Source organism: Xyrauchen texanus, chromosome 9 (assembly GCF_025860055.1).
Source record: "Xyrauchen texanus isolate HMW12.3.18 chromosome 9, RBS_HiC_50CHRs, whole genome shotgun sequence".
Lineage (NCBI taxonomy): Eukaryota > Metazoa > Chordata > Actinopteri > Cypriniformes > Catostomidae > Xyrauchen > Xyrauchen texanus.
In genome coordinates this window covers 47,070,064-47,094,271 of record NC_068284.1, presented here as the reverse complement: position 1 = coordinate 47,094,271, position 24,208 = coordinate 47,070,064, and the positions used below count along the sequence as shown (strand labels likewise).

General features: G+C 38.1%; 1 protein-coding gene across 4 annotated transcripts in view; it reads left to right on the top strand.

The window, feature by feature from the left end:
* pip5k1cb (phosphatidylinositol-4-phosphate 5-kinase, type I, gamma b) overlaps positions 1 to 24,208 on the top strand; it is a 66,653-nt gene that overhangs the window by 25,346 nt on the left and 17,099 nt on the right. For all 4 annotated transcript variants that reach the window (XM_052133721.1, XM_052133719.1, XM_052133718.1 and 1 more), the window contains exons 2-14: positions 9,218 to 9,246; positions 10,142 to 10,234; positions 10,412 to 10,542; positions 11,831 to 11,948; positions 14,662 to 14,814; positions 16,755 to 17,054; positions 17,270 to 17,475; positions 17,589 to 17,672; positions 19,949 to 19,997; positions 22,498 to 22,582; positions 22,677 to 22,838; positions 22,935 to 23,067; positions 23,163 to 23,198. In XM_052133721.1, coding sequence (XP_051989681.1) covers positions 9,218 to 9,246; positions 10,142 to 10,234; positions 10,412 to 10,542; positions 11,831 to 11,948; positions 14,662 to 14,814; positions 16,755 to 17,054; positions 17,270 to 17,475; positions 17,589 to 17,672; positions 19,949 to 19,997; positions 22,498 to 22,582; positions 22,677 to 22,838; positions 22,935 to 23,067; positions 23,163 to 23,198 — 1,579 coding nt within the window. The remainder of the gene's footprint in view (positions 1 to 9,217; positions 9,247 to 10,141; positions 10,235 to 10,411; positions 10,543 to 11,830; positions 11,949 to 14,661; positions 14,815 to 16,754; positions 17,055 to 17,269; positions 17,476 to 17,588; positions 17,673 to 19,948; positions 19,998 to 22,497; positions 22,583 to 22,676; positions 22,839 to 22,934; positions 23,068 to 23,162; positions 23,199 to 24,208) is intronic.

Below are 24,208 nucleotides of genomic sequence, written 5' to 3'. Positions count from 1 at the left end.
TCGTGTGCAAGATGGACAGAAGTGATATTCTCAGCATGTTTTTCTATATTTGTGTCAGAGTCAGACGGCTGCCTCACATGTCAGGCTGTTTCCCGTGCTCTTATTATCTACCCCTCCAAACACATGCACGTCCACGCGAGACCACCAACCATGCTGCATCAGCAACACACACACACACACACACACCACACAAACACACACTCACACACACACACACACACACACACACACACACACACACTTAAAGCCTCACAGAGAGGATATTCATATAGGGCCCTATGAAATCCATTTTATTTTTTCCCAGATTCTGTGTTTCCGTTTTTATTATTTTGAGTTCCAGGTTTTAAAGTTTAATTGCATTTTATCTTTAAAAAATCTATAAATTAATTAATAGAATTTTAATAAAATGAAAACAGAAAAATGTCTTTTTAACACACCATTGCATTATTTTTTTTATTAAATGAAGAGTGTCTATACTGATCATCACAGCACAATACAAAACACAAAATTACATTTTTTTTTCCTGTTTTGTTGTTGTTGTTTTTATTTCATTTATTTTATAATTATTATTATTATTATGGTCAAATACAGTGCTGCACAGTAGAGCATTATAGTATTAATGAAAGCTTGCTTGTGAGGTATTGCTTAAATATAATGTAATTATTATTTCTATTTTATTATTATCATCATTGTGATTGCTAATACTACAACTACATTGAATATCACAATTTACCACACAGAAGTACAATATTTCTGTCACATTTTGTCAATTTCACGTTTCTAGTTAAATGCAGCTTTTATTTTGCCATTTTGGCAGAAAATACAAGTCGGTCGATAAGCTGTTATTTTGCTGCCGTTATAAAGGCTATTGATAGTCTATTGAATGTTTGTTGAAACACAGTTTACTAGCTATAGCAAGTCAGTGGATAAGCTGTTATTTTGCTGCTGTTATACAGGCTATTGGTGGTGTACTAAATGTGTGTTGAAACACTGTTTACTAGCTATAGCAAGTCGGTCGATAAGCTGTTATTTTGCTGATGTTATACAGGCTATTGATAGTCTGCTGAATGTTTGTTGAAACACTGTTTACTAGCTATAGCAAGTCAGTCGATAAGCTGTTATTTTGCTGATGTTATACAGGCTACTGATAGTCTACTGAATGTTTGTTGAAACACTGTTTACTAGCTATAGCAAGTCAGTGGATAAGCTGTTATTTTGCTGCTGATATAAAGGCTATTGATAGTCTACTGAATGTTTGTTGAAACACTGTTTACTAGCTATAGCTAGTCAGTGGATAAGCTGTTATTTTGCTGCTGTTATACAGGCTATTGATAGTCTACTGAATGTTTGTTGAAACACTGTTTACTAGCTATAGCTAGTCAGTGGATAAGCTGTTATTTTGCTGCTGTTATACAGGCAATTGATAGTCTACTGAATGTTTGTTGAAACACTGTTTACTAGCTATAGCAAGTCAGTCGCTAAGCTGTTATTTTGATGCTGTTATAAAGGCTATTGATAGTCTACTGAATGTTTGTTAAAACACTGTTTACTAGCTGTAGCAAGTCGGTCGATAAGCTGTTATTTTGCTGCTGTTATAAAGGTACTGAATGTTTGTTGAAACACTGTTTACTAGCTATAGCTAGTCAGTGGATAAGCTGTTATTTTGCTGCTGTTATACAGGCAATTGATAGTCTACTGAATGTTTGTTGAAACACTGTTTACTAGCTATAGCTAGTCAGTGGATAAGCTGTTATTTTGCTGCTGATATACAGGCTATTGATAGTCTGCTGAATGTTTGTTGAAACACTGTTTACTAGCTATAGCAAGTCAGTCAATAAGCTGTTATTTTGCTGATGTTATACAGGCTATTGATAGTCTGCTGAATGTTTGTTGAAACACTGTTTACTAGCTATAGCAAGTCGGTCGATAAGCTGTTATTTTGCTGATGTTATACAGGCTATTGATAGTCTACTGAATGTTTGTTGAAACACTGTTTACTAGCTATAGCAAGTCGGTCGATAAGCTGTTATTTTGCTGATGTTATACAGGCTACTGATAGTCTACTGAATGTTTGTTGAAACACTGTTTACTAGCTATAGCAAGTCAGTGGATAAGCTGTTATTTTGCTGCTGATATAAAGGCTATTGATAGTCTACTGAATGTTTGTTGAAACACTGTTTACTAGCTATAGCTAGTCAGTGGATAAGCTGTTATTTTGCTGCTGTTATACAGGCTATTGATAGTCTACTGAATGTTTGTTGAAACACTGTTTACTAGCTATAGCTAGTCAGTGGATAAGCTGTTATTTTGCTGCTGTTATACAGGCAATTGATAGTCTACTGAATGTTTGTTGAAACACTGTTTACTAGCTATAGCAAGTCAGTCGCTAAGCTGTTATTTTGATGCTGTTATAAAGGCTATTGATAGTCTACTGAATGTTTGTTAAAACACTGTTTACTAGCTGTAGCAAGTCGGTCGATAAGCTGTTATTTTGCTGCTGTTATAAAGGCTATTGATAGTCTACTGAATGTTTGTTGAAACACTGTTTACTAGCTATAGCTAGTCAGTGGATAAGCTGTTATTTTGCTGCTGTTATACAGGCAATTGATAGTCTACTGAATGTTTGTTGAAACACTGTTTACTAGCTATAGCTAGTCAGTGGATAAGCTGTTATTTTGCTGATGTTATACAGGATATTGATAGTCTGCTGAATGTTTGTTGAAACACTGTTTACTAGCTATAGCAAGTCGGTCGATAAGCTGTTATTTTGCTGATGTTATACAGGCTATTTATAGTCTACTGAATGTTTGTTGAAACACTGTTTACTAGCTATAGCAAGTCGGTCGATAAGCTGTTATTTTGCTGATGTTATACAGGCTATTGATAGTCTGCTGAATGTGTGTTGAAACACTGTTTACTAGCTATAGCAAGTCAGTCGATAAGCTAAAAAAGTTATTTTGCTGATGTTATACAGGCTATTGATAGTCTACTGAATGTTTGTTGAAACACTGTTTATTAGCTATAGCAAGTCAGTGGATAAGCTGTTATTTTGGCTGATATACAGGCTATTTATAGACTGCTGAATGTTTGTTGAAACACTGTTTACTAGCTATAGCAAGTCAGTGGATAAGCTGTTATTTTGCTGCTGTTATACAGGCTATTGATAGTCTACTGAATGTTTGTTGAAACACTGTTTACTAGCTATAGCAAGTCAGTGGATAAGCTGTTATTTTGCTGCTGATATACAGGCTATTGATAGTCTACTGAATGTTTGTTGAAACACTGTTTACTAGCTATAGCAAGTCGGTGGATAAGCTGTTATTTTGCTGCTGTTATACAGGCTATTGATAGTCTACTGAATGTTTGTTGAAACACTGTTTACTAGCTATAGCAAGTCAGTGGATAAGCTGTTATTTTGCTGCTGTTATACAGACTATTGATAGTCTGCTGAATGTTTGTGAAACACTGTTTACTAGCTATAGCTAGTCAGTGGATAAGCTGTTATTTTGCTGCTGATATACAGGCTATTGATAGTCTACTGAATGTTTGTTGACACACTGTTTACTAGCTATAGCAAGTCAGTCGCTAAGCTGTTATTTTGCTGCTGTTATAAAGGTACTGAATGTTTGTTGACACACTGTTTACTAGCTATAGCATGTCGGTCGATAAGCTGTTATTTTGCTGCTGTTATACAGGCTATTGATAGTCTACTAAATGTTGGTTGAAACACTGTTTACTAGCTATAGCAAGTCGGTCGATAAGCTGTTATTTTGCTGCTGTTATAAAGGTCTACTTAATGTTTGTTGAAACACTGTTTACTAGCTATAACAAGTCGGTCGATAAGCTGTTATTTTGCTGCTGTTATAAAGGTCTACTGAATGTTTGTTGAAACACTGTTTACTAGCTATAGCAAGTCGGTCTATAAGCTGTTATTTTGCTGCTGTTATAAAGGTCTACTTAATGTTTGTTGAAACACTGTTTACTAGCTATAACAAGTCGGTCGATAAGCTGTTATTTTGCTGCTGTTATAAAGGTCTACTGAATGTTTGTTGAAACACTGTTTACTAGCTATAGCAAGTCGGTCGATAAGCTGTTATTTTGCTGCTGTTTAACAGGCTATTGATAGTCTACTGAATGTTTGTTGAAACACTGTTTACTAGCTATAGCAAGTCGGTCGATAAGCTGTTATTTTGCTGCTGTTATACAGGCTATTGATAGTCTACTGAATGTTTGTTGAAACACTGTTTACTAGCTATAGCTAGTCAGTGGATAAGCTGTTATTTTGCTGCTGTTATAAAGGTCTACTTAATGTTTGTTGAAACACTGTTTACTAGCTATAACAAGTCGGTCGATAAGCTGTTATTTTGCTGCTGTTATAAAGGTCTACTTAATGTTTATTGAAACACTGTTTACTAGCTATAGCAAGTCAGTCGATAAGCTGTTATTTTGCTGCTGTTATACAGGCTATTGATAGTCTACTGAATGTTTGTTGAAACACTGTTTACTAGCTATAGCAAGTCGGTCGATAAGCTGTTATTTTGCTGCTGTTATACAGGCTATTGATAGTCTACTGAATGTTTGTTGAAACACTGTTTACTAGCTATAGCTAGTCAGTGGATAAGCTGTTATTTTGCTGCTGTTATAAAGGTCTACTTAATGTTTGTTGAAACACTGTTTACTAGCTATAACAAGTCGGTCGATAAGCTGTTATTTTGCTGCTGTTATAAAGGTCTACTGAATGTTTGTTGAAACACTGTTTACTAGCTATAGCAAGTCGGTCTATAAGCTGTTATTTTGCTGCTGTTATAAAGGTCTACTTAATGTTTGTTGAAACACTGTTTACTAGCTATAACAAGTCGGTCGATAAGCTGTTATTTTGCTGCTGTTATAAAGGTCTACTGAATGTTTGTTGAAACACTGTTTACTAGCTATAGCTAGTCGGTCGATAAGCTGTTATTTTGCTGCTGTTATACAGGCTATTGATAGTCTACTAAATGTTGGTTGAAACACTGTTTACTAGCTATAGCAAGTCGGTCGATAAGCTGTTATTTTGCTGCTGTTATAAAGGTCTACTTAATGTTTGTTGAAACACTGTTTACTAGCTATAACAAGTCGGTCGATAAGCTGTTATTTTGCTGCTGTTATAAAGGTCTACTGAATGTTTGTTGAAACACTGTTTACTAGCTATAGCAAGTCGGTCTATAAGCTGTTATTTTGCTGCTGTTATAAAGGTCTACTTAATGTTTGTTGAAACACTGTTTACTAGCTATAACAAGTCGGTCGATAAGCTGTTATTTTGCTGCTGTTATAAAGGTCTACTGAATGTTTGTTGAAACACTGTTTACTAGCTATAGCAAGTCGGTCGATAAGCTGTTATTTTGCTGCTGTTTAACAGGCTATCGATAGTCTACTGAATGTTTGTTGAAACACTGTTTACTAGCTATAGCAAGTCAGTCGATAAGCTGTTATTTTGCTGCTGTTATACAGGCTATTGATAGTCTACTGAATGTTTGTTGAAACACTGTTTACTAGCTATAGCAAGTCGGTCGATAAGCTGTTATTTTGCTGCTGTTATACAGGCTATTGATAGTCTGCTGAATGTTTGTTGAAACACTGTTTACTAGCTATAGCTAGTCAGTGGATAAGCTGTTATTTTGCTGCTGTTATACAGGCTATTGCTAGTCTGCTGAATGTTTGTTGAAACACTGTTTACTAGCTATAGCAAGTCGGTCGATAAGCTGTTATTTTGCTGCTGTTATACAGGCTATTGCTAGTCTACTGAATGTTTGTTGAAACACTGTTTACTAGCCATAGCAAGTCAGTGGATAAGCTGTTATTTTGCTGCTGTTATACAGGCTATTGATAGTCTACTGAATGTTTGTTGAAACACTGTTTACTAGCTATAGCAAGTCGGTCGATAAGCTGTTATTTTGCTGCTGTTATACAGGCTATTGCTAGTCTACTGAATGTTTGTTGAAACACTGTTTACTAGCTATAGCAAGTCAGTGGATAAGCTGTTATTTTGCTGCTGTTATACAGGCTATTGATAGTCTACTGAATGTTTGTTGAAACACTGTTTACTAGCTATAGCAAGTCGGTCGATAAGCTGTTATTTTGCTGCTGTTATAAAGGCTATTGATAGTCTACTGAATGTTTGTTGAAACACTGTTTACTAGCTATAGCTAGTCAGTGGATAAGCTGTTATTTTGCTGCTGTTATAAAGGTACTGAATGTTTGTTGAAACACTGTTTACTAGCTATAGCAAGTCGGTCGATAAGCTGTTATTTTGCTGCTGTTATACAGGCAATTGATAGTCTACTGAATGTTTGTTGAAACACTGTTTACTTGCTATAGCAAGTCGGTCGATAAGTCACTTATAGTCAGTTAAATATCTACTTGGGACCATCAAAATAAAGTTTTATCATAAATTATGCTGAATGGCAAAATATTAAATGTCATGGATCAATATTTACTAGTAATCCATTATTTTGCAGTGGGGAGGGGTGTCGAAATTACCATTTTCACCTTCGATTTTGGAGCTAAACAGGTAAAAGAAAATATCCTTAGAAAGGTGGCAAGGTCATTATTTTGGTTATACACAGAGATATGTAGGTCTATTACTAAAATCAGTTGACTTCAGCACCCCTTGTTGCATTATGTGCCAATGGTGTGAGTCTAAAAATGGAAAAAAGCACTTTTTGTGTAGTTCAACTCAAGAAGTATTAAAGATATTTTAATATCATTAACAATATATTAACAAGTGTTCCTTTTTGTATCTTCATTTGTAAGGCCCTGTATGGTTAAATTCCAGAGATATGGGGCTCTCAATGTGGCTCCATGCCTAAATAAGTTTACACATTTTCAATAGGGGTCACATGGTATGAAGCTAGTTTTTGATATCCAACTAACCAAAAGCCTGAAGTACAAATGACGTTGAAACTGTAGCATAACAGTAACATGTGACTCTTCAGTGCAATACGTTGAATTTCAAAAATCTTATACATGACATCAATAGGGCTCAAAGCACCAAAGATGCTGACACTGCTACTATATTTTCTTGTGCTTTTTACTTACATCAATACTCAAAAGTAAAACATTCAGACAAGCAAAATATGCCTCAAATGTGTTTCCATGAGATTCACGGTGACGTATAAACTCATATTTTTAGCTGCAGTGCATGGCTGCTCTAATTCCCGGCTATTAATTTGGATGTAAAGCGGGTCACATCTCATTCGCTCTCTGTTATCTTGCCTTAATCCCACAACGGCACGTGCAGAGGAATGATTGACAGGTTTACTCATGTTTGACTCCGCCTCTTCCCCTTGAAATCAGTGACACAAGAGCATGTGTTTGTTCTTGGACTGTCATTCACACTTGGCATATTAACATACTACTCATGCTGTTTGTGTACTGTATGTACTGTGTGTGACTTTTCTGTATGCATTGAATATTCAGATGCTTTCTCTTGATTTGACCTTTCATTTCCATTGTGATGAACGAACCAGAGGCGAAACCAAACATTTTTAAATAAATATATTTATATCTGAGGTAACTGGGCAACACTCACTGAATTAAACATGTAACATAGAGAAGTCATGTGACAACATAGCATACTACTGTTGGAAGTACTGCTTAGTGTGTTTATATTCTGAACAATCCTAGGCAGTCCCCAGTAGTGAGCTTGTATTCTTTTGCAAACATCGCCGCTATTTGAACGTACTGACAAAAGTTAGACAATGTTTACACAAAATTGGATTTAAAATGCAAAATCTAATTTTGCTTTTGTGGCAGACAAGCCTCGAGTTCATCAGAGAGGAGGAAACAGAAACTGTGTTATCAACCAAAACAATGTTTCATAAACAAAACACAACATAAAACTGCTTTTCCACATAACCAAAACAAACCAACACACACACACACACACATAAACTCTCACAACATAAACTCTCACACACACACACACACACACACACACACACACACACACACATAAACTCTCACAACATAAACTCTCACACACACACACACACACACACACACATAAACTCTCACAACATAAACTCTCACACACACACACACACACACACACACACATAAACTCTCACAACATAAACTCTCACACACACACACACACACACACACACACACACATAAACTCTCACAACATAAACTCTCACACACACACACACACACACACACACACACACACATAAACTCTCACAACATAAACTCTCACACACACACACACACACACACACACACACACACACATAAACTCTCACAACATAAACTCACACACACACACACACACACACACATAAACTCTCACAACATAAACTCTCACACACACACACACACACACACACATAAACTCTCACAACATAAACTCTCACACACATAAACTCTCACACACACACACACACACACACACATAAACTCTCACACACATAAACTCTCACACACACACACACACACACACATACACACACACACACATAAACTCTCACACACATAAACTCTCACACATACACACACACACACACACACACAAACTCTCACACACACACACACACACATAAACTCTCTCTCACACACACACACACACACACACACATAAACTCTCACACACACACACATACTCTGTCACACACACACATACTCTGTCACACACACACACATACTCTGTCACACACACACACACACACACACACATAAACACTCACATAAACACACACAAACAAACACACACACACACATAAACTCTCTCTCACACACACACACACACACACAAACATAAACACTCACATTAACACACACACACACACACACACACACACACTCACATAAACACACACACACAAACAGACACTCACATAAACACACACACAAACAAACACACACAGTCACACACACACACATACACATAAACTCACACACACAAACATAAACACTCACACACTCACATAAACACACACAAACGCATGCACACACACACACAAACATAAACACACACAAACAAACACACACACACACACACACACACTCACATGAAGACACACAAACAAACACAGACGTGCTCACTATGTTTGCCAGATCTTTCTCACCAATACAGATTCTATTAGATCACATTTAATTGTATATATTGTCAGCTACTAAATAAATGTCTACATTTACAGTGTCTGTATCTCAAAGTCTGTTTCTTTCTGTCTTGTTTCAGACGCTGTTAAGAAGGCCTACTTAACCGAGGTGCATCATTTATCTATCTTTATTTTTCTGTGATAAAACATCACTTTAACTTAACGCAGTCTTGAGAAGTTTTAATTTTAAAGGGACAGTACACCCAAAAATGAGAATTATCTCATCATTGACTCGCCCTCATGCCATCCCAGATGTGTTTGACTTTCTTTCTTATGCAGAACACAAACGACAAATTGTTAGAAGAATATCTCCGCTCGGTAGATCCAACAAAGTTATGGAACTTTGAAGCTTCAAAAAGCACATAAAAGCAGCATAAAAGTAATCCATATGACTCCAGTGGTTAAATCCAAGTCTTCTGAAGTGATATTATACTGTAGATGTGGGTGAGAAACAGATCAATATTTAAGTTTGTTTCTACTATAAATTCTCCTCCCTGCCCAGTAGGCTGATGATATGCATGAAGAATGCGAATCGCCAAAAACAAAAGAAGAAGAACTCTTAGGAGAGGAGAGGAGATTGGAGTTTTATAGCAAAAACTTACTTAAAAATGTATCTGTTTCTCATCTACACCATCATTTCTCTTCAGAAGACATGGATTAAACCACTGGAGTCCTATGGATTACTTTTATGCTGCCTTTATGTGCTTTTTGGAGCTTCAAAGTTTTGGACCTACAGTGCGGAGATATTCTTCTAAAAATTTATGTTTTTGTTTCTGCAGAAGAAAGAAAGTCATGCACATCTAGTGTGAGTGAATGATGAGCGAATGTTCATTTTTGGGTGAACTGTCCCTTTAAGGTCCTTTCATTGCTCATTCAGGACACTTATGATTCATATTGGCAAATCTGAGCACAGTTTGAGACATTGTTGAGACCTCATGTTGAGACTGTTTTTTGCGGTCTTGGTGAAATAATTGAGAAATTAATTTGTGATTTTTGTTTCTCAGATGCCGTCTTCCTCCTGTCACCTCAGCTTCGGTCCTGAGAAAAAGATCGGTCACAGGCGTGTCGATGCATCTGGTGAGACCACCTACAAGAAGGTGCGTTTGTACTCACCCTCATGAGGTTCACCATCTTCAAAGTCGATATCCGTAGAGCATGATGCTGATATACAGAGACCATGTGGTCCTCTGTATCCCATTTCATATTGTTATCCCGTCCTTATATCTAAAGGATGTGTTACATGTTTAACTGGTGTTCGTTTTCTGTGTCCACAGACGACCTCGTCTGCCCTGAGAGGAGCCATTCAGCTCGGGATCGGCTACACCGTCGGTAACCTGAGCTCTAAACCCGAGAGAGACGTGCTCATGCAAGACTTCTACGTGGTGGAGAGTATTTTCTTTCCGAGGTCTGAATAAGAGAGATTTAAAACGTCCTGTTTTTTGTCTCACTGACATTGAAAAGTCAACGTGAAACTTGAATTACGACTTGATTGGATGGCGAAACGTTGCAAGAATAAGTACTTAGTTTGCTACAACAATGCTTATCTTGGGGGTCTGGGCGGCTCAGCGAGTATTGACGCCGACTAGCACACCTGGAGTCGCGAGTTCGAATCCAGGACGTGCTGAGTGACTCCAGCCAGGTCTCCTAAGCAACCAAATTGGCCCGGTTGCTAGGGAGGGAAGTGTCACATGGGGTAACCTCCTCGTGGTCATGATTAGTGGTTCTCTCAATGGGGCGTGTGGTGAGTTGTGTGTGGATCGTGGAGAGTAGCATGAGCCTCCACATGCTGTGAGTTTCCGCGGTGTCGTGATAAGGTGCGCGGATTGACGGTCTCAGAAGCGGACGCCACCATGAGGACCTAGTAATTAGTGGGAATTGGGCATTCCCAATTAGGAGAAAAAAGGGGGATTTCATGTTGACTTAAATTTTTAATATATGCATAAATATTTATTTATATAAGTACTGTATATACGTTAGTTTCATGACCTTTTCACTCTTTTTGTTTCTTTTTATTTTCAATAATTCAATCATTTGAATGATCAAAAGCATTATATTTATTGTTTGATATTGATAATTATTTGGATTATTATATATTGAATTATTTTTGATTTAGGGGCATTTCTTAACAAATATTAATATGCAGTTAATTTAATTAATTAATCTGCATCTCATGTATTTCATTCAATTAAAAGTTTTAATGGATTTACAGCCCTAATTTTATTAATAGATGTTTTATTTTTAAGTCAAAAGTGAATACTGTAGTTTTTTTAATTAATGTGACGTCATCAATGAGAAATGTCTCTCTCTCTCGCTCTCTCTCTCCCTCTCTCTCTCTCTCCCTCTCTCTCTCTCTCTCTCTCTCACTCTCTCTCTCTCTCGCTCTCTTTCTCTCTCTCGCTCTCTTTCTCTCTCTCTCTCGCTCTCTTTCTCTCTCTCTCTCTCGCTCTCTCTCTCTCTCCCTCTCTCTCTCTCTCTCTCTCTCTCTCTCTCTCTCGCCTCTCTCTCTCTCTCTCTCTCTCTCTCTCGCTCTCTCTCTCTCTCTCTCTCTCTCTCGCTCTCTTTCTCTCTCCCTCTCTCTCGCTCTCTCTCTCTCTCTCTCTCGCTCTCTCTCTCTCTCTCTCTCTCTCTCTCGCTCTCTCTCGCTCTCTCTCTCTCTCTCTCTCTCTCTCTCTCTCTCTCTCTCTCTCTCTCAGTGAGGGCAGTAATTTGACCCCAGCGCATCACTATCCAGACTTCCGGTTTAAAACATACGCTCCCGTGGCGTTCCGCTACTTCAGAGAGCTCTTCGGGATTCGACCTGATGACTATCTGGTAAGACATATCTCGAAAGGTCCATGTTAAAGGATCGCTAATGTACTACAGCTGTGTTGAAGATGGACCCTTATACAAAACCTTAAAGAAAACGTTTCATTGAAGGATCAGTTTGTTTCTAAGTGTTGACATACAGTATGAGTACAGAGCTATACAATGAACGTGGATGGCAAAGCGCAGATCATTTAGTCTTGGAAGAATTTGATGAGAAATGTTTTAGTTCATATCGAGATCTCTGAGTTTTGATTGCAGACTTCGGTAACTTGGCACAGTTTGAGAGGTTGTTGAGATCTCTTCTGAAACTCTAGAGGTCTGGTAAGCTTCATTGTGCTGTTGCTGATCATTTCTAGTTGCATTTCTTGTTTCAAGTTTGGAGTTTTCTAATCGGACATACTTTTAGGGGGCTTGAGGTAAAATGGCATCTGACTCACACTGTGAGTTTGTTGATATGATGTTGATGGGATCGGGCATTTATCGCTGTAGGTTTATGTTTATCTTTATGTATGAGATGTCCGGTAATGTGGGCTTTAATATTCCTGTTCTTCTTGTCTAAACTGACAGGTACAAGTTTGGTCATATTTTTCTATCTGTGTGTTTTTAATCACAAGTCAGTGTGATTCAACTTCATTTTGTGTTTAATAGAGCACAAGAGTCTTGTTCCAGAAGTAAAATTCCCAGTCATTTTTTCCATAGACGAATTACATTATTTAACGATAACTCGAAACGTTTAAAGACAGACCGTCCAAGAGCTCTGAGGTTGTTAGTCAATCATATAAGCTTCAGTCTGTGTAATTACAACTTCATTTGGAAAAAGAAAACGTGTTTAATAGTGGAATACCTGGTGAAGAACTACATTACCCACAATCCTGAAGCGAGATCCACCAATCAGAGATTCCGCTGTTACCATGGAAACTGGGATTGCTACAATTTCTGTCCCTGCTGAAAACAAATCAGCTTAATAAACCAGCCTAAGTTGGTCTGTTGGCGACCAAACTGGTCTCCAATGGTCTGGCTGGTCTGGTTTGCTAGACTAATGGCACTTTTCCACGGCACGTTACGGTTCGACTCGACTCGCATTACTTTTCTGAGCTTGCTTTTCCACTGCTGTTTAGTGCCGCCTTAACGTGGGTGGGATTATAGGCTGATCGTCATAGTTGCGCCGCCTCTACTGCTGTGACATCATCTTAAACGTGACACAAATCAATAAACAATAACACGAGCGCTAGCTGTTAGCTGCTAGCTCATTGTGCTGCATAAAGCAGTTGTTGAATGGTGGTTTTACACAAGTGTAACAGTTAAATTGGTCTGGTTGTTTTAGCAGCTTCCAGTTGCTGGTCAACTAAATAAAGTGAAGCTTTCAAGCGGAATATAGAGTTAAAGTAGCATAACGTACCATCCTCCATCGTGGTGTCCAAAAACGCCGTGTCCGAGTCACATCAGATATGAAGATAGCAAAAATCATTCCATTATACAAGAAAGGGAATAGATGTGATCCTGTCGCCCGGTCTCTATACTTTGTGCGGCTTCAAAGATTTTTAAAAAGTTGTTCATAAACAGATGTATGAATATGTATGCAAACATAGACTAATTTATGATTTGCAGTCAGGTTTTAGGAGGTCTTATTCCACAGGTACTTGTTTACTTTACATTTATGCATTTGGCAGATGCTTTTATCCAAAGCGACTTACAGAGCACTTATTACAGGGACAATCCCCCCCGGAGCAACCTGGAGTTAAGTGTCTTGCTCAAGGACACAATGGTGATGGTCGTGGGGATCGAACAAGCAACCTTCTGATTACCAGTTATGTGCTTTAGCCCACTATGCCACCACCACTCTTTATTTAACAGACTAAATGATGATGGAACATTTTGTGGTATGGTTCTTTTGGATCTTCAAAAAGCCTTTGATACAGTAAACCACTAAATACATTTAGATTAATTAAGTCCCCCAGGGAAGTGTACTAAGTCCTCTTTTGTTTTTGTTATATATAAATGATATGCAAGCTGATTGTGATTGTAACTCGCTTTTATAAGCTGATGATTCTGCACTATTGGTTTCAGATAAGGATGCTTGTAAGGTACAGGACAATTTAGGTGAAAAAGGTAAGAGATTGGCTTTCAGAAAAATTAACTTTTACTACATTTAAGCAAAACGGAATCAATATTATTTGGCTCTAAATATAAATTGCATAGGGCCGCTGAGCTGTGACTGTGTAATTTCACATAGAGCTTCAATCAATTATCTTAGTTGTGTTCTTGATAATAGCTTAAGTGGAGTAAGTATGGCCATGAAAGGTCTAGGCAAGGTTAATGCCAGTGTAACCAGCTGGTAGGTAGCTGTGCATTTGTAAACCTCACTCCCCTGGCCTCAAGAGGTGCTTAAGTGACACTAGGGGCTGTAGCTTCCTCGTTAGTGCGCCCGCCTCCCATGTTGGAGACCCCGGTTCGAATCCCGCCCGGAGTGTGTGGAGGAGGACCGGTTACACCATGGCTCAATTTCTTGTGGTTGATGTTTAAGAGACTAAACATCATCCGACGCATTTTGGGGCCGATCAGGTGCAGGCTGGCCATCGGGAGAACCGAGCGGGCTAGTGGGTCGGCCGCGATAAGCTAATATGTGCCGCCGCGTTGTGCAGAACGGACCACAAAAAGGCACCGCGATATGCAGAAAAGGAAAGCAAACCATACTCATATGTGTTTTGTCTATTTGCAGTATTCACTCTGTAATGAACCATTGATCGAGCTGTCAAACCCCGGCGCCAGTGGCTCCATTTTCTACGTCACTCGTGACGATGAGTTCATCCTCAAAACCGTCATGCACAAAGAGGCTGAATTTCTGCAGAAGCTGCTGCCTGGATACTACATGGTAAGTCATTGTCTCCATAATGAAGAACTGAATTATATTATATTTTTAGCTGGATTTCTAGCTGAGTAAAAGGTTTGAATGACCTTTGAGTACTTTATCCAGCTGATATTGAATGTGTGTTGGCCACTGAGGTGCTCAGTAGGTTGCAATGGGGTTATTCTGTACTTTAAGGAAAGCCTTTTAAGCTTTTATGGATAAAAATGCCCAAGATTTACCCAAATCAGCATTTTAAGCATTTAAAATTTCCACATTTACCTAAATAAACATTTAAAAAATCTCTTACGTTTCCTACATTTTTTGCTCAGTAAATATTAACATTTGAAAACTGCATTACTTTTTAAATGCTAGTTAGGTAAACATGAAAAAACAAAAACAAAACAATTGACAACGTTACACAATTAAGCATTTAAAGCACTTTTATCATTGTCAGCCCAACAACAAAACATGCTAAATGTTTTCCCATATTTACCTTAATAAACAGTTACAAATTGCTTAATTTTGTACATTTATTGTTTAAAGTAAATATCAACATTTGAAAATTGCACTACTTCTAAAATGCTTATTTAGGCAAATCTGTAAAACAAGCATTTAAAGCCCTTTTATCATTTTCAGCCCAACAACAAATTGCTATATTTTCCTATATTTGCCTAAATAAACATTTTAAAATGGCTTAACTTTTTACGTTTATTGTTAAGTAAAAATGTACATTTGAAAATTGCATTACCTTTAAAATGCTTATTTATGCAAATCTGTAAAAATAGACAATTTCTCCTAAAATATGCATTTTTAATATTTACCTTAATACAAAATGTCATATTGCTTCATTTTTTACATTTATTGTTTAGTACAAATTAACATTTGAAAACTGCATTAATTAAAAAAATTATGTGAATTTAAAAAAAGTTGGCAATTTTACCCAAATAAGCATTTAAAGCTCTTTTTTTATTGTCAGATCAACAACAAACATTTCTCAATGTTTCACATTTACCTAAAACAAACATTTTAAGTATCTCAAATCACATTTCTTTTTCAGTCAATTTTATTTGAAAAATGCGTATTCAGGCAAATCTGTAAAAATAGGCAATGTTACCAAAATATGCATTTTAAGGCCTTTTTTTAAGCACAACAAAAATTGCTAAATGTTTCCAGATTTACCTACACAAACATTTTTAAGCATTTCATTTTATACATTTATTGTTTAGTAAAAAATGCACATTTGAAAATTGCACTACGATTCTTTTAAAATGCTTATTTAGAAAATCTGAAAAAAAAAACAAATTTAAGACACATTTTATATAGATATTTTTTTTTTAAATGGGCAATTTTACCCAAATAAGCATTTAAGAAACAAATATTATATAGATTATTATTATTTTTTTAAATGGGCAATTTTCGAAAAAAAAATTGCTCTTTATTTTTATTTGTATTTTTAATTTTTTTAGATTACCTAAATAAACATTTTGAAAATTTATTTAGTAAATATTAACATTTGAAAACTATATTACTTTTAAAATGCTTATATTGGTAATTTAGTTTTTTAATTGTCAATTTTACCAAAATAGGCATTATATGCCCGCATGTTTTTAAACCCGAAAACAAAAATTGCTCTCTATTTTTATTTATTTTTATTTTATTTATTTTTCAGATTTACCTAAATAAACATTTTGAAAATGTCTTTAGTAAATATTGACATTTGAAAACTTTGCTACTTTTAAAATGCTTATTTATTTTGCAATTTTGTTGCTTAATCATACAGTATTTTTAGTATCAATCTTTGTTAATTTTTTTCTTTTAAAGCGATTATGATGTGCTTCATATTCAATTACACTGTATGTTAAAGTCTGATTGTTGAAACTTGCACGATTAAGCAATTAAATAAAGACAATGCTACACAAACGTCTTCATTAAGTGACGTTTATCTCCGCTCTTCTATCTCTTAGAACTTGAATCAGAACCCCCGCACCCTGCTGCCCAAGTTCTTCGGCCTGTACTGCGTTCAATCTGGCGGGAAGAACATTCGCATCGTGGTGATGAATAACGTTCTGCCGCGTGTGGTGCGCATGCATCTTAAGTTTGACCTCAAGGGCTCCACGTGCAAGCGCCAAGCCTCCAAGAAAGAGCGAGAGAAATCCAAGCCCACCTACAAAGACCTGGACTTCATGGAGGACGTCCCAGATGGACTTCTGCTGGATGTGGACACATACAATGCCCTGGTCAAAACGTTACAGAGAGACTGTCTGGTGAGTGCGGGCACACCTTTATGTATGTTTATAGGTAGTTCACAAATGGCTGTGGCAACCTGTTTTTAAACATCAAGATTGTAGGTTAACATGTAAACAGTATGTATAAGGAAAAGTGTACATTTTTAGAAGCTATGCATACTGTACAATAGCATTTATACCAACATCTGTGCATTATCTGACCTATTCTTTAAAGCCGTACGATGTTTGTGCAGGTGTTGGAGAGTTTTAAGATCATGGACTACAGTTTGTTGTTGGGGGTTCATAATGTGGATCAGGCGGAGCGCGAGCAGGAGATGGAGGGGTCTCAGGGCAGCAGTGATGAGAAGAGACCCACCGCTCAGAGAGCACTTTACTCCACCGCCATGGAGTCCATTCAAGGAGGAGTTACCTGTAGGGACTCTATTGATACTGATGACACGTATGTGGAAACTTTTTGCTTCTGTTCAAGTGCTCACTTAATTAAACATCAACACACTGCATACTGAATCTGTGCTAGCATGATGTTTATCGTTCTGTCTTCCTTCTCTGTAGAATGGGAGGAATCCCTGCCGTCAGTGGGAAAGGAGAGCGACTCCTGCTTTTCATCGGCATTATAGACATCCTTCAGTCCTACAGGTAATTCAGAAATAGTATGCTGTTCTATCTCAGTCTGGTCTATGTGTTATGGGTTAGGGTTAGGGTTAAGTTGGGTTAGGTTTAGGGTTAGGTTAGGTTAGGGTTGGGTTAGGGTTAGGGTTGGGTTAGGGAAGGGTTAGGTTAGGGTTAGGATGGGTTAGGGTTGGGTTAGGTTAGGGTAGGGTTAGGGTTGGGTTAAGTTGGGTTAGGTTAGGGTTGGGTTAGGTTAGGGTTGGGTTAGGTTAGGGTTAGGTTAGGGTTAGGATGGGTTAGGGTTGGGTTAGGTTAGGGTTGGGTTAGGGTTGGGTTAAGTTGGGTTAGGTTAGGGTTGGGTTAAGTTGGGTTAGGTTAGGGTTGGGTTAGGTTAGGGTTGGGTTAGGGTAGGGTTAGGTTAGGGTTAGGATGGGTTAGGGTTAGGATGGGTTAGGGTTGGGTTAGGTTAGGTTGGGTTAGGGTTGGGTTAGGGTTAGGTTAGGGTTAGGATGGGTTAGGGTTGGGTTAGGTTAGGTTGGGTTAGGGTTGGGTTAAGTTGGGTTAGGTTAGGGTTGGGTTAAGTTGGGTTAGGTTAGGGTTGGGTTAGGTTAGGGTTGGGTTAGGGTAGGGTTAGGTTAGAGTTAGGATGGGTTAGGGTTAGGATGGGTTAGGGTTGGGTTAGGTAAGGGTTAGGTTAGGTTGGGTTAGGGTTGGGTTAGGGTTAGGTTAGGGTTAGGATGGGTTAGGGTTAGGTTAGGTTGGGTTAGGGTTGGGTTAGGTAAGGGTTAGGTTAGGGTTAGGTTGGGTTAGGGTTGGGTTAGGGTTAGGGTTAGGATGGGTTAGTGTTAGGTTAGGGTTAGGATGGGTTAGGGTTGGGTTAGGTTAGGGTTAGGTAGGGTTAGGTTAGAGTTGGGTAAGTGTTAGGTTAGGGTTAGGTTAGGTAAGGGTTAGGTTATGGCTAAGTTAGGGTTGGGTTAGGGTTAGGTTAGGGTTGGGTTAGGTTAGGGTTAGGTTAGGTTTAGGGTTAGTTAGGGTTAGGGTTGGGTTGGGTTAAGATGGGTTAGGTTAGGGTTAGGTTTAGGTTAGGGTTACGATGGGTTAGGTTGGGTTAGGTTAGGGTTGGGTTAGGGTTAGGTTAGGGTTAGGTAAGGGTAGGTTAGGTAAGGGTTAGGGTTGGGTTAGGCTAGGGTTAGTTTAGGTTAGGTAAGGGTTAGGTTAGGGTAGGGTTAGGTTAGGGTTAGATTATGGTTAGGTTAGGTTAGGTTAGGTTAGGTTATGGTTAGGTTAGGTTAGGGTATGGTTAGGGTTAGTTTTAGGTTAGGGTTAGGTTATGGTTAGGGTTAGGTTAGGTTAGGTTAGGGTTAGTTTAGGTTAGGTAAGGGTTAGGTTAGGGTAGGGTTAGGTTAGGGTTAGATTATGGTTAGGTTAGGTTAGGTTATGGTTAGGTTAGGTTATGGTTAGGTTAGGTTAGGGTATGGTTAGGGTTAGTTTTAGGTTAGGGTTAGGTTATGGTTAGGGTTAGGTTAGGTTATGGTTAGGGTTAGGTTAGGGTTAGTTTAGGTAAGGGTTAGGGTTATTTTAGGGTTAGGTTAGGTTATGGTTAGGTTTGTTTGTTTTGTTTATTAGTTTATTTGACAGGGACAATGTACATTAATTAGCATTACTGCAAATGCACCAGAATTAGCCAAAAGGCTATTTTTCATCCGTTGTCCCTGGACAGATCGTAATATTGTCTACCTTAAAAAGAAAACAGCTTTAAAACATTACAAGGAAAATACAAAATATAAAAACTATAAAACAATATAACTCGTTAAATCCTTTAAATTAATACAGTGTACAAATTCACTATATTTTCAACATTAGGTTAAAATTAAATATAATAATGTTGAACACAGTTACCCAACAGGGACACAGATGACAGTACGATCAGGTAGAGGGAAATTGTAGCCTATATACTTATTAGTGTTGACATGACTGGTGTAATATGAACCAGTTTTTTAGTTGCTTTTTAAACAAAGTGTATGTAGTGAGTTCTCTAATATTCTGTGGATATTAGGGTTAGGGTAGGGTTAGAGTTTGAACCCTATGTGTTATGTGTTATAGGTTAATTGCATGTCATTGGATCATATATTGGTCTATCTGTGATGCCAAGCTTGGACTTAATTTGCATTAGATTCGTTAAATATGCTCTTATGTAACATTTCTGGAAAACCTGCATTAAGTAACACAAATCCAATGCAATGACATCATGACACTCAGCATTTCTCTCGTTGTGTATATCTATCCGTATACATTTCCTGCAGACTCATTAAGAAGTTGGAGCACACGTGGAAGGCTTTGGTACATGACGGGGTGAGTACAGACAGAAACTCATCACTGACCCTGATAAAAACACCATCATGTGAGGCACTTACAATGGAAGTCAATGGGGACAATCCATAAACATTATAATACTCATGGTTTCAAAAGTATAGCCACAAGACGTAAACAAGATATTTAACCCTTTAAGCTCTGAGGTTATTTTGAAAGATTTCTTGTTTCAGTGGCATACCCAAAATTAAAGGCTTATAACAAAAAAACAAAAAGCAAGGAGAGTCGAGTGTTGGGGTCATTTAATTTTTTTTTAATGATATAGATTATGATACGTTTTTAGGCTCCCCGCCTGAGAGACTGCTGGAAAAAACTTTTTTAACTTTTTATTTCTCTTATTTTTCTGATTTGGCATTATATATATCTGGGTGTAAATAAACTGCCTCTGAAAATCATCCCAATTATGTCGACTGTATCTGAGAAACATTTTGTGTAAATTCAACAAAGCAATCAAAAGTTATAACATTACAAAAATATTTATCATAGTGTTCAAAAACGTCCCCAAACAATTAAAACATAATAATTGTACATAAGAACTAATTACACATGCAAACACAACAATGACTAAAGGTTTGCATAGCATGCAGACATGATATTAGTCATGAGATTTCACAGAATGAGTTTCATTCTGTGTCATTTGAGTCATCATCGAGTCTGTGTCATGTATTTGGCGCCATCTCCTGGTGGCCATATGTAACAGTCACCAATCACATGTCTCTCTGCCCAAATATGGATGACTTTTTGCACCGATCTTGACCCAGTTTGATTGGTTTAGCATTCCATGACGCTACATAATTTCCGATGATGTCATCTGATCCAGGAAAGCTGATGTGTTTTCAGCCAGATTGCAAGATGCCAGATATCCAGATGCTGTATTCATATTGTGCACAATGTGCTTAGTGTATTGTTTAGAATAAAATGGGCCCTCAATAAAGTACAAAATGCTTCTTAAAAATCAAATACATGGGGCACTTAATGTGCCTTAATGGAACATTGTATTATTTCTGACCCTGTAATGGATCATAATCCTTCTGCCATCTCAGGGCATAGAGCTGTTTAGCCGTGACCTCGATTTGTAGGCAAACTTGGAAGGCAAATTCGTCATGGAGTAAAATAAGATCTCCGAGGAAAATTACTCATAGATACTTTCACGTTTTGTTCAAGAACATAAATGACACACAGTCATGCCTCAATCCTGCATTTTGAAGCTGTTGCATCTTTTAAAAATGTATGTTGCTAACCCGTCGCTACATAAGGACTACAAAATGCATCCATATCCTAGAGCATGTAGCTCACATGCTGATGGTAGTTGTAGACCTTAATTAGCATTATGATAGAAACATGCATTCATAATAAACACAACAGCTTCAGAGTTAATGTTTGAGGTATGACCGTGTGTACTTCATGTTCTCTTTAAGTAACTTTAACCACAGTCCTTATTTTATGCATGCATCTAAAATACTGCCAAACTAAACACATGGCTCGAAAATGCTAATTGCTAAAATGCTAATTTTAGGACCACAACCTACTTGGCCCACTTAGCCATTATGAAGTAATAAGGAGGAATTAGGATAGATACCAAGTGTTGTTCTGTTTATGACGGTGGAGCACCTGCCGCTCTGCAGATCCTTCTGGTGGAGTGGTCGTGGCGTTGTGGGCTAAAGCACATAACTGGTAATCAGAAGGTTGCTGGTTCGATCCCCACAGCCACCACCATTGTGTCCTTGAGCAAGACACTTAACTCCAGGTTGCTCCGGGGGGATTGTCCCTGTAATAAGTGCTCTGTAAGTCACTTTGGATAAAAGCATCTGTCAAATGCATAAATGTAAATGTTTTAAAGTTGCATGACGTCAATTTTCCCTATTGAATTTCACAATGCATGTGTTTACAGGTCTTATTTTGAACGATTCATGCATGCATATTTTTTTATTTATACATTTTTATAAATCACTAAAATAGGAAATATGTCAGAACACCAAATACGTTACAAGACATTACAATGCGACTTTAACAAGACCCCTGATCATTTCTGGCTGGTCTGAACCGTTTGAACTGGCACATTTCAGCACTGATTGTTTTCTGAGTGTGTCACAATGTAACGCCGCTTTGCACGATTAAGCTATATTGTGTAAATGTAATTGTAAACGTACAGTTGCAATAATATTGCCTGTTTAATTTTAAGGGTCAGAGATTTGTTGACTGTGGAGGTGAATATTGAATGTGGTGGAGATTCAAAGAAACAATGGATAGACTTTGATAAAGATCGAGTGTGTTTGGTTTCGTTGAGCAACTCTTTCCATTCTCAATCTTCTCTTCTCTGCTTTCCTGTCAGTCCTCCTCTCTCTCTGCTCTTCCATTGACTGGCACATTTAGTCAGCTAAAAGCCGTGTTTCCTGTGATGCACAAAGTTTGTCCTCCTCTAGGGGGTGCTTGAGCGCTCATGAATCCTCTACTGATCTCCTCCTTGCCTCTTATCTTCCAGGACACTGTGTCAGTCCACAGGCCGAACTTCTACGCTGACCGATTCTTCAGATTCATGAGCAGTAATGTGTTTAAGAAAAGCACTTGTGAGTATCACTGAGTATTCGCCGTAGTATACTACAGTTATACCTCTTAATCTAATCCAACGTAGATCTGATTCTATACGTCTGTTTTCTCCAGCACTCAAAGCTTCTCCTGCGAAGAAGGGGCGTGTGGCCCTCAACGTGCCCAAATTCAGTGGCCCCGGGGCGGCCTGGTCCGCCTGTCAGCTCCCGTCAGAGAGAGACGAGAATATCTACGATCTGAGAGCAGCTCGCAGTTTCCCCGCGCTCGAGAACGATGGTAGCGTCTCTAGTGATCACTAGGGGAATACATTTATTTTTAATGATAATTTAAAGACACGTTTCTTCATTCTTGTTTGGTTATTTGCACTCCCAGGCCAGCAGTCTTGCACTCCGCCATCGTTTGAGGAAGCGACTACAGCGTCTGTGGCCACGACTCTGTCCTCAAACACATCTATATCGATCCCCGAACGCTCCCCATCAGACACCACAGAGCACCCGCGCTACAGGTGCTCACGATTCACACCATTAACCAGTGAATGAAATGAAAATACAAGGTCATTATCTTTCATTTACTTCAAAAACTGTTCTTTTGACTCCACAGGAGGCAAACTCTGTCATTCAGAGAAGCTGAGAGCAGGTAGGCATTATTTACAATGTTATGATTGTATTTTTGTGTCATACTGTTTGTCTTAGAAACTATTAAAATGTGGAGAAATGACGTGCTCCTATAAATGCTGTTCACTGGTCACTGGCCAGTCCATGAGAGCTTCCTAAATTAAGAATGTTTTGTTGTTCTTGGACACTGCAGAATCAGTAGGACCGAACTAACAAAAATGGAATTGTATCATTGTAATACCATGTTTTGGGCATAATACTGCAGTTATACCATGTTTTTTGGCGCTAGTACTGTGGTAATACCATGTTTTGGGCATAATACTGCAGTTATACCGTGTTTTTTGAAGCTAGTACTGTGGTAATACCATGTTTTGGACATAATACTACAGTTATACCGTGTTTTTTGAAGCTAGTACTGTGGTGATACCATGTTTTGGACATAATACTACAGTTATGCCGTGTTTTTTGAAGCTAGTACTGTGGTGATACCATGTTTTGGACATAATACTGCAGTTATACCGTGTTTTTTGAAGCTAGTACTGTGGTGATACCATGTTTTGGGCATAATACTGCAGTTATGCCGTGTTTTTTGGAGCTAGTACTGTGGTGATACCATGTTTTGGGCATAATACTACAGTTATGCCGTGTTTTTTGGAGCTAGTACTGTGGTGATACCATGTTTTGGGCATAATACTGCAGTTATGCCGTGTTTTTTGAAGCTAGTACTGTGGTGATACCATGTTTTGGGCATAATACTGCAGTTATGCCGTGTTTTTTGGAGCTAGTACTGTGGTGATACCATGTTTTGGGCATAATACTGCAGTTATACCGTGTTTTTTGGAGCTAGTACTGTGGTGATACCATGTTTTGGCCATAATACTGCAGTTATACCGTGTTTTTTGGAGCTAGTACTGTGGTGATACCATGTTTTGGGCATAATACTGCAGTTATACCGTGTTTTTTGGAGCTAGTACTGTGGTGATACCATGTTTTGGGCATAATACTGCAGTTATACCGTGTTTTTTGGAGCTA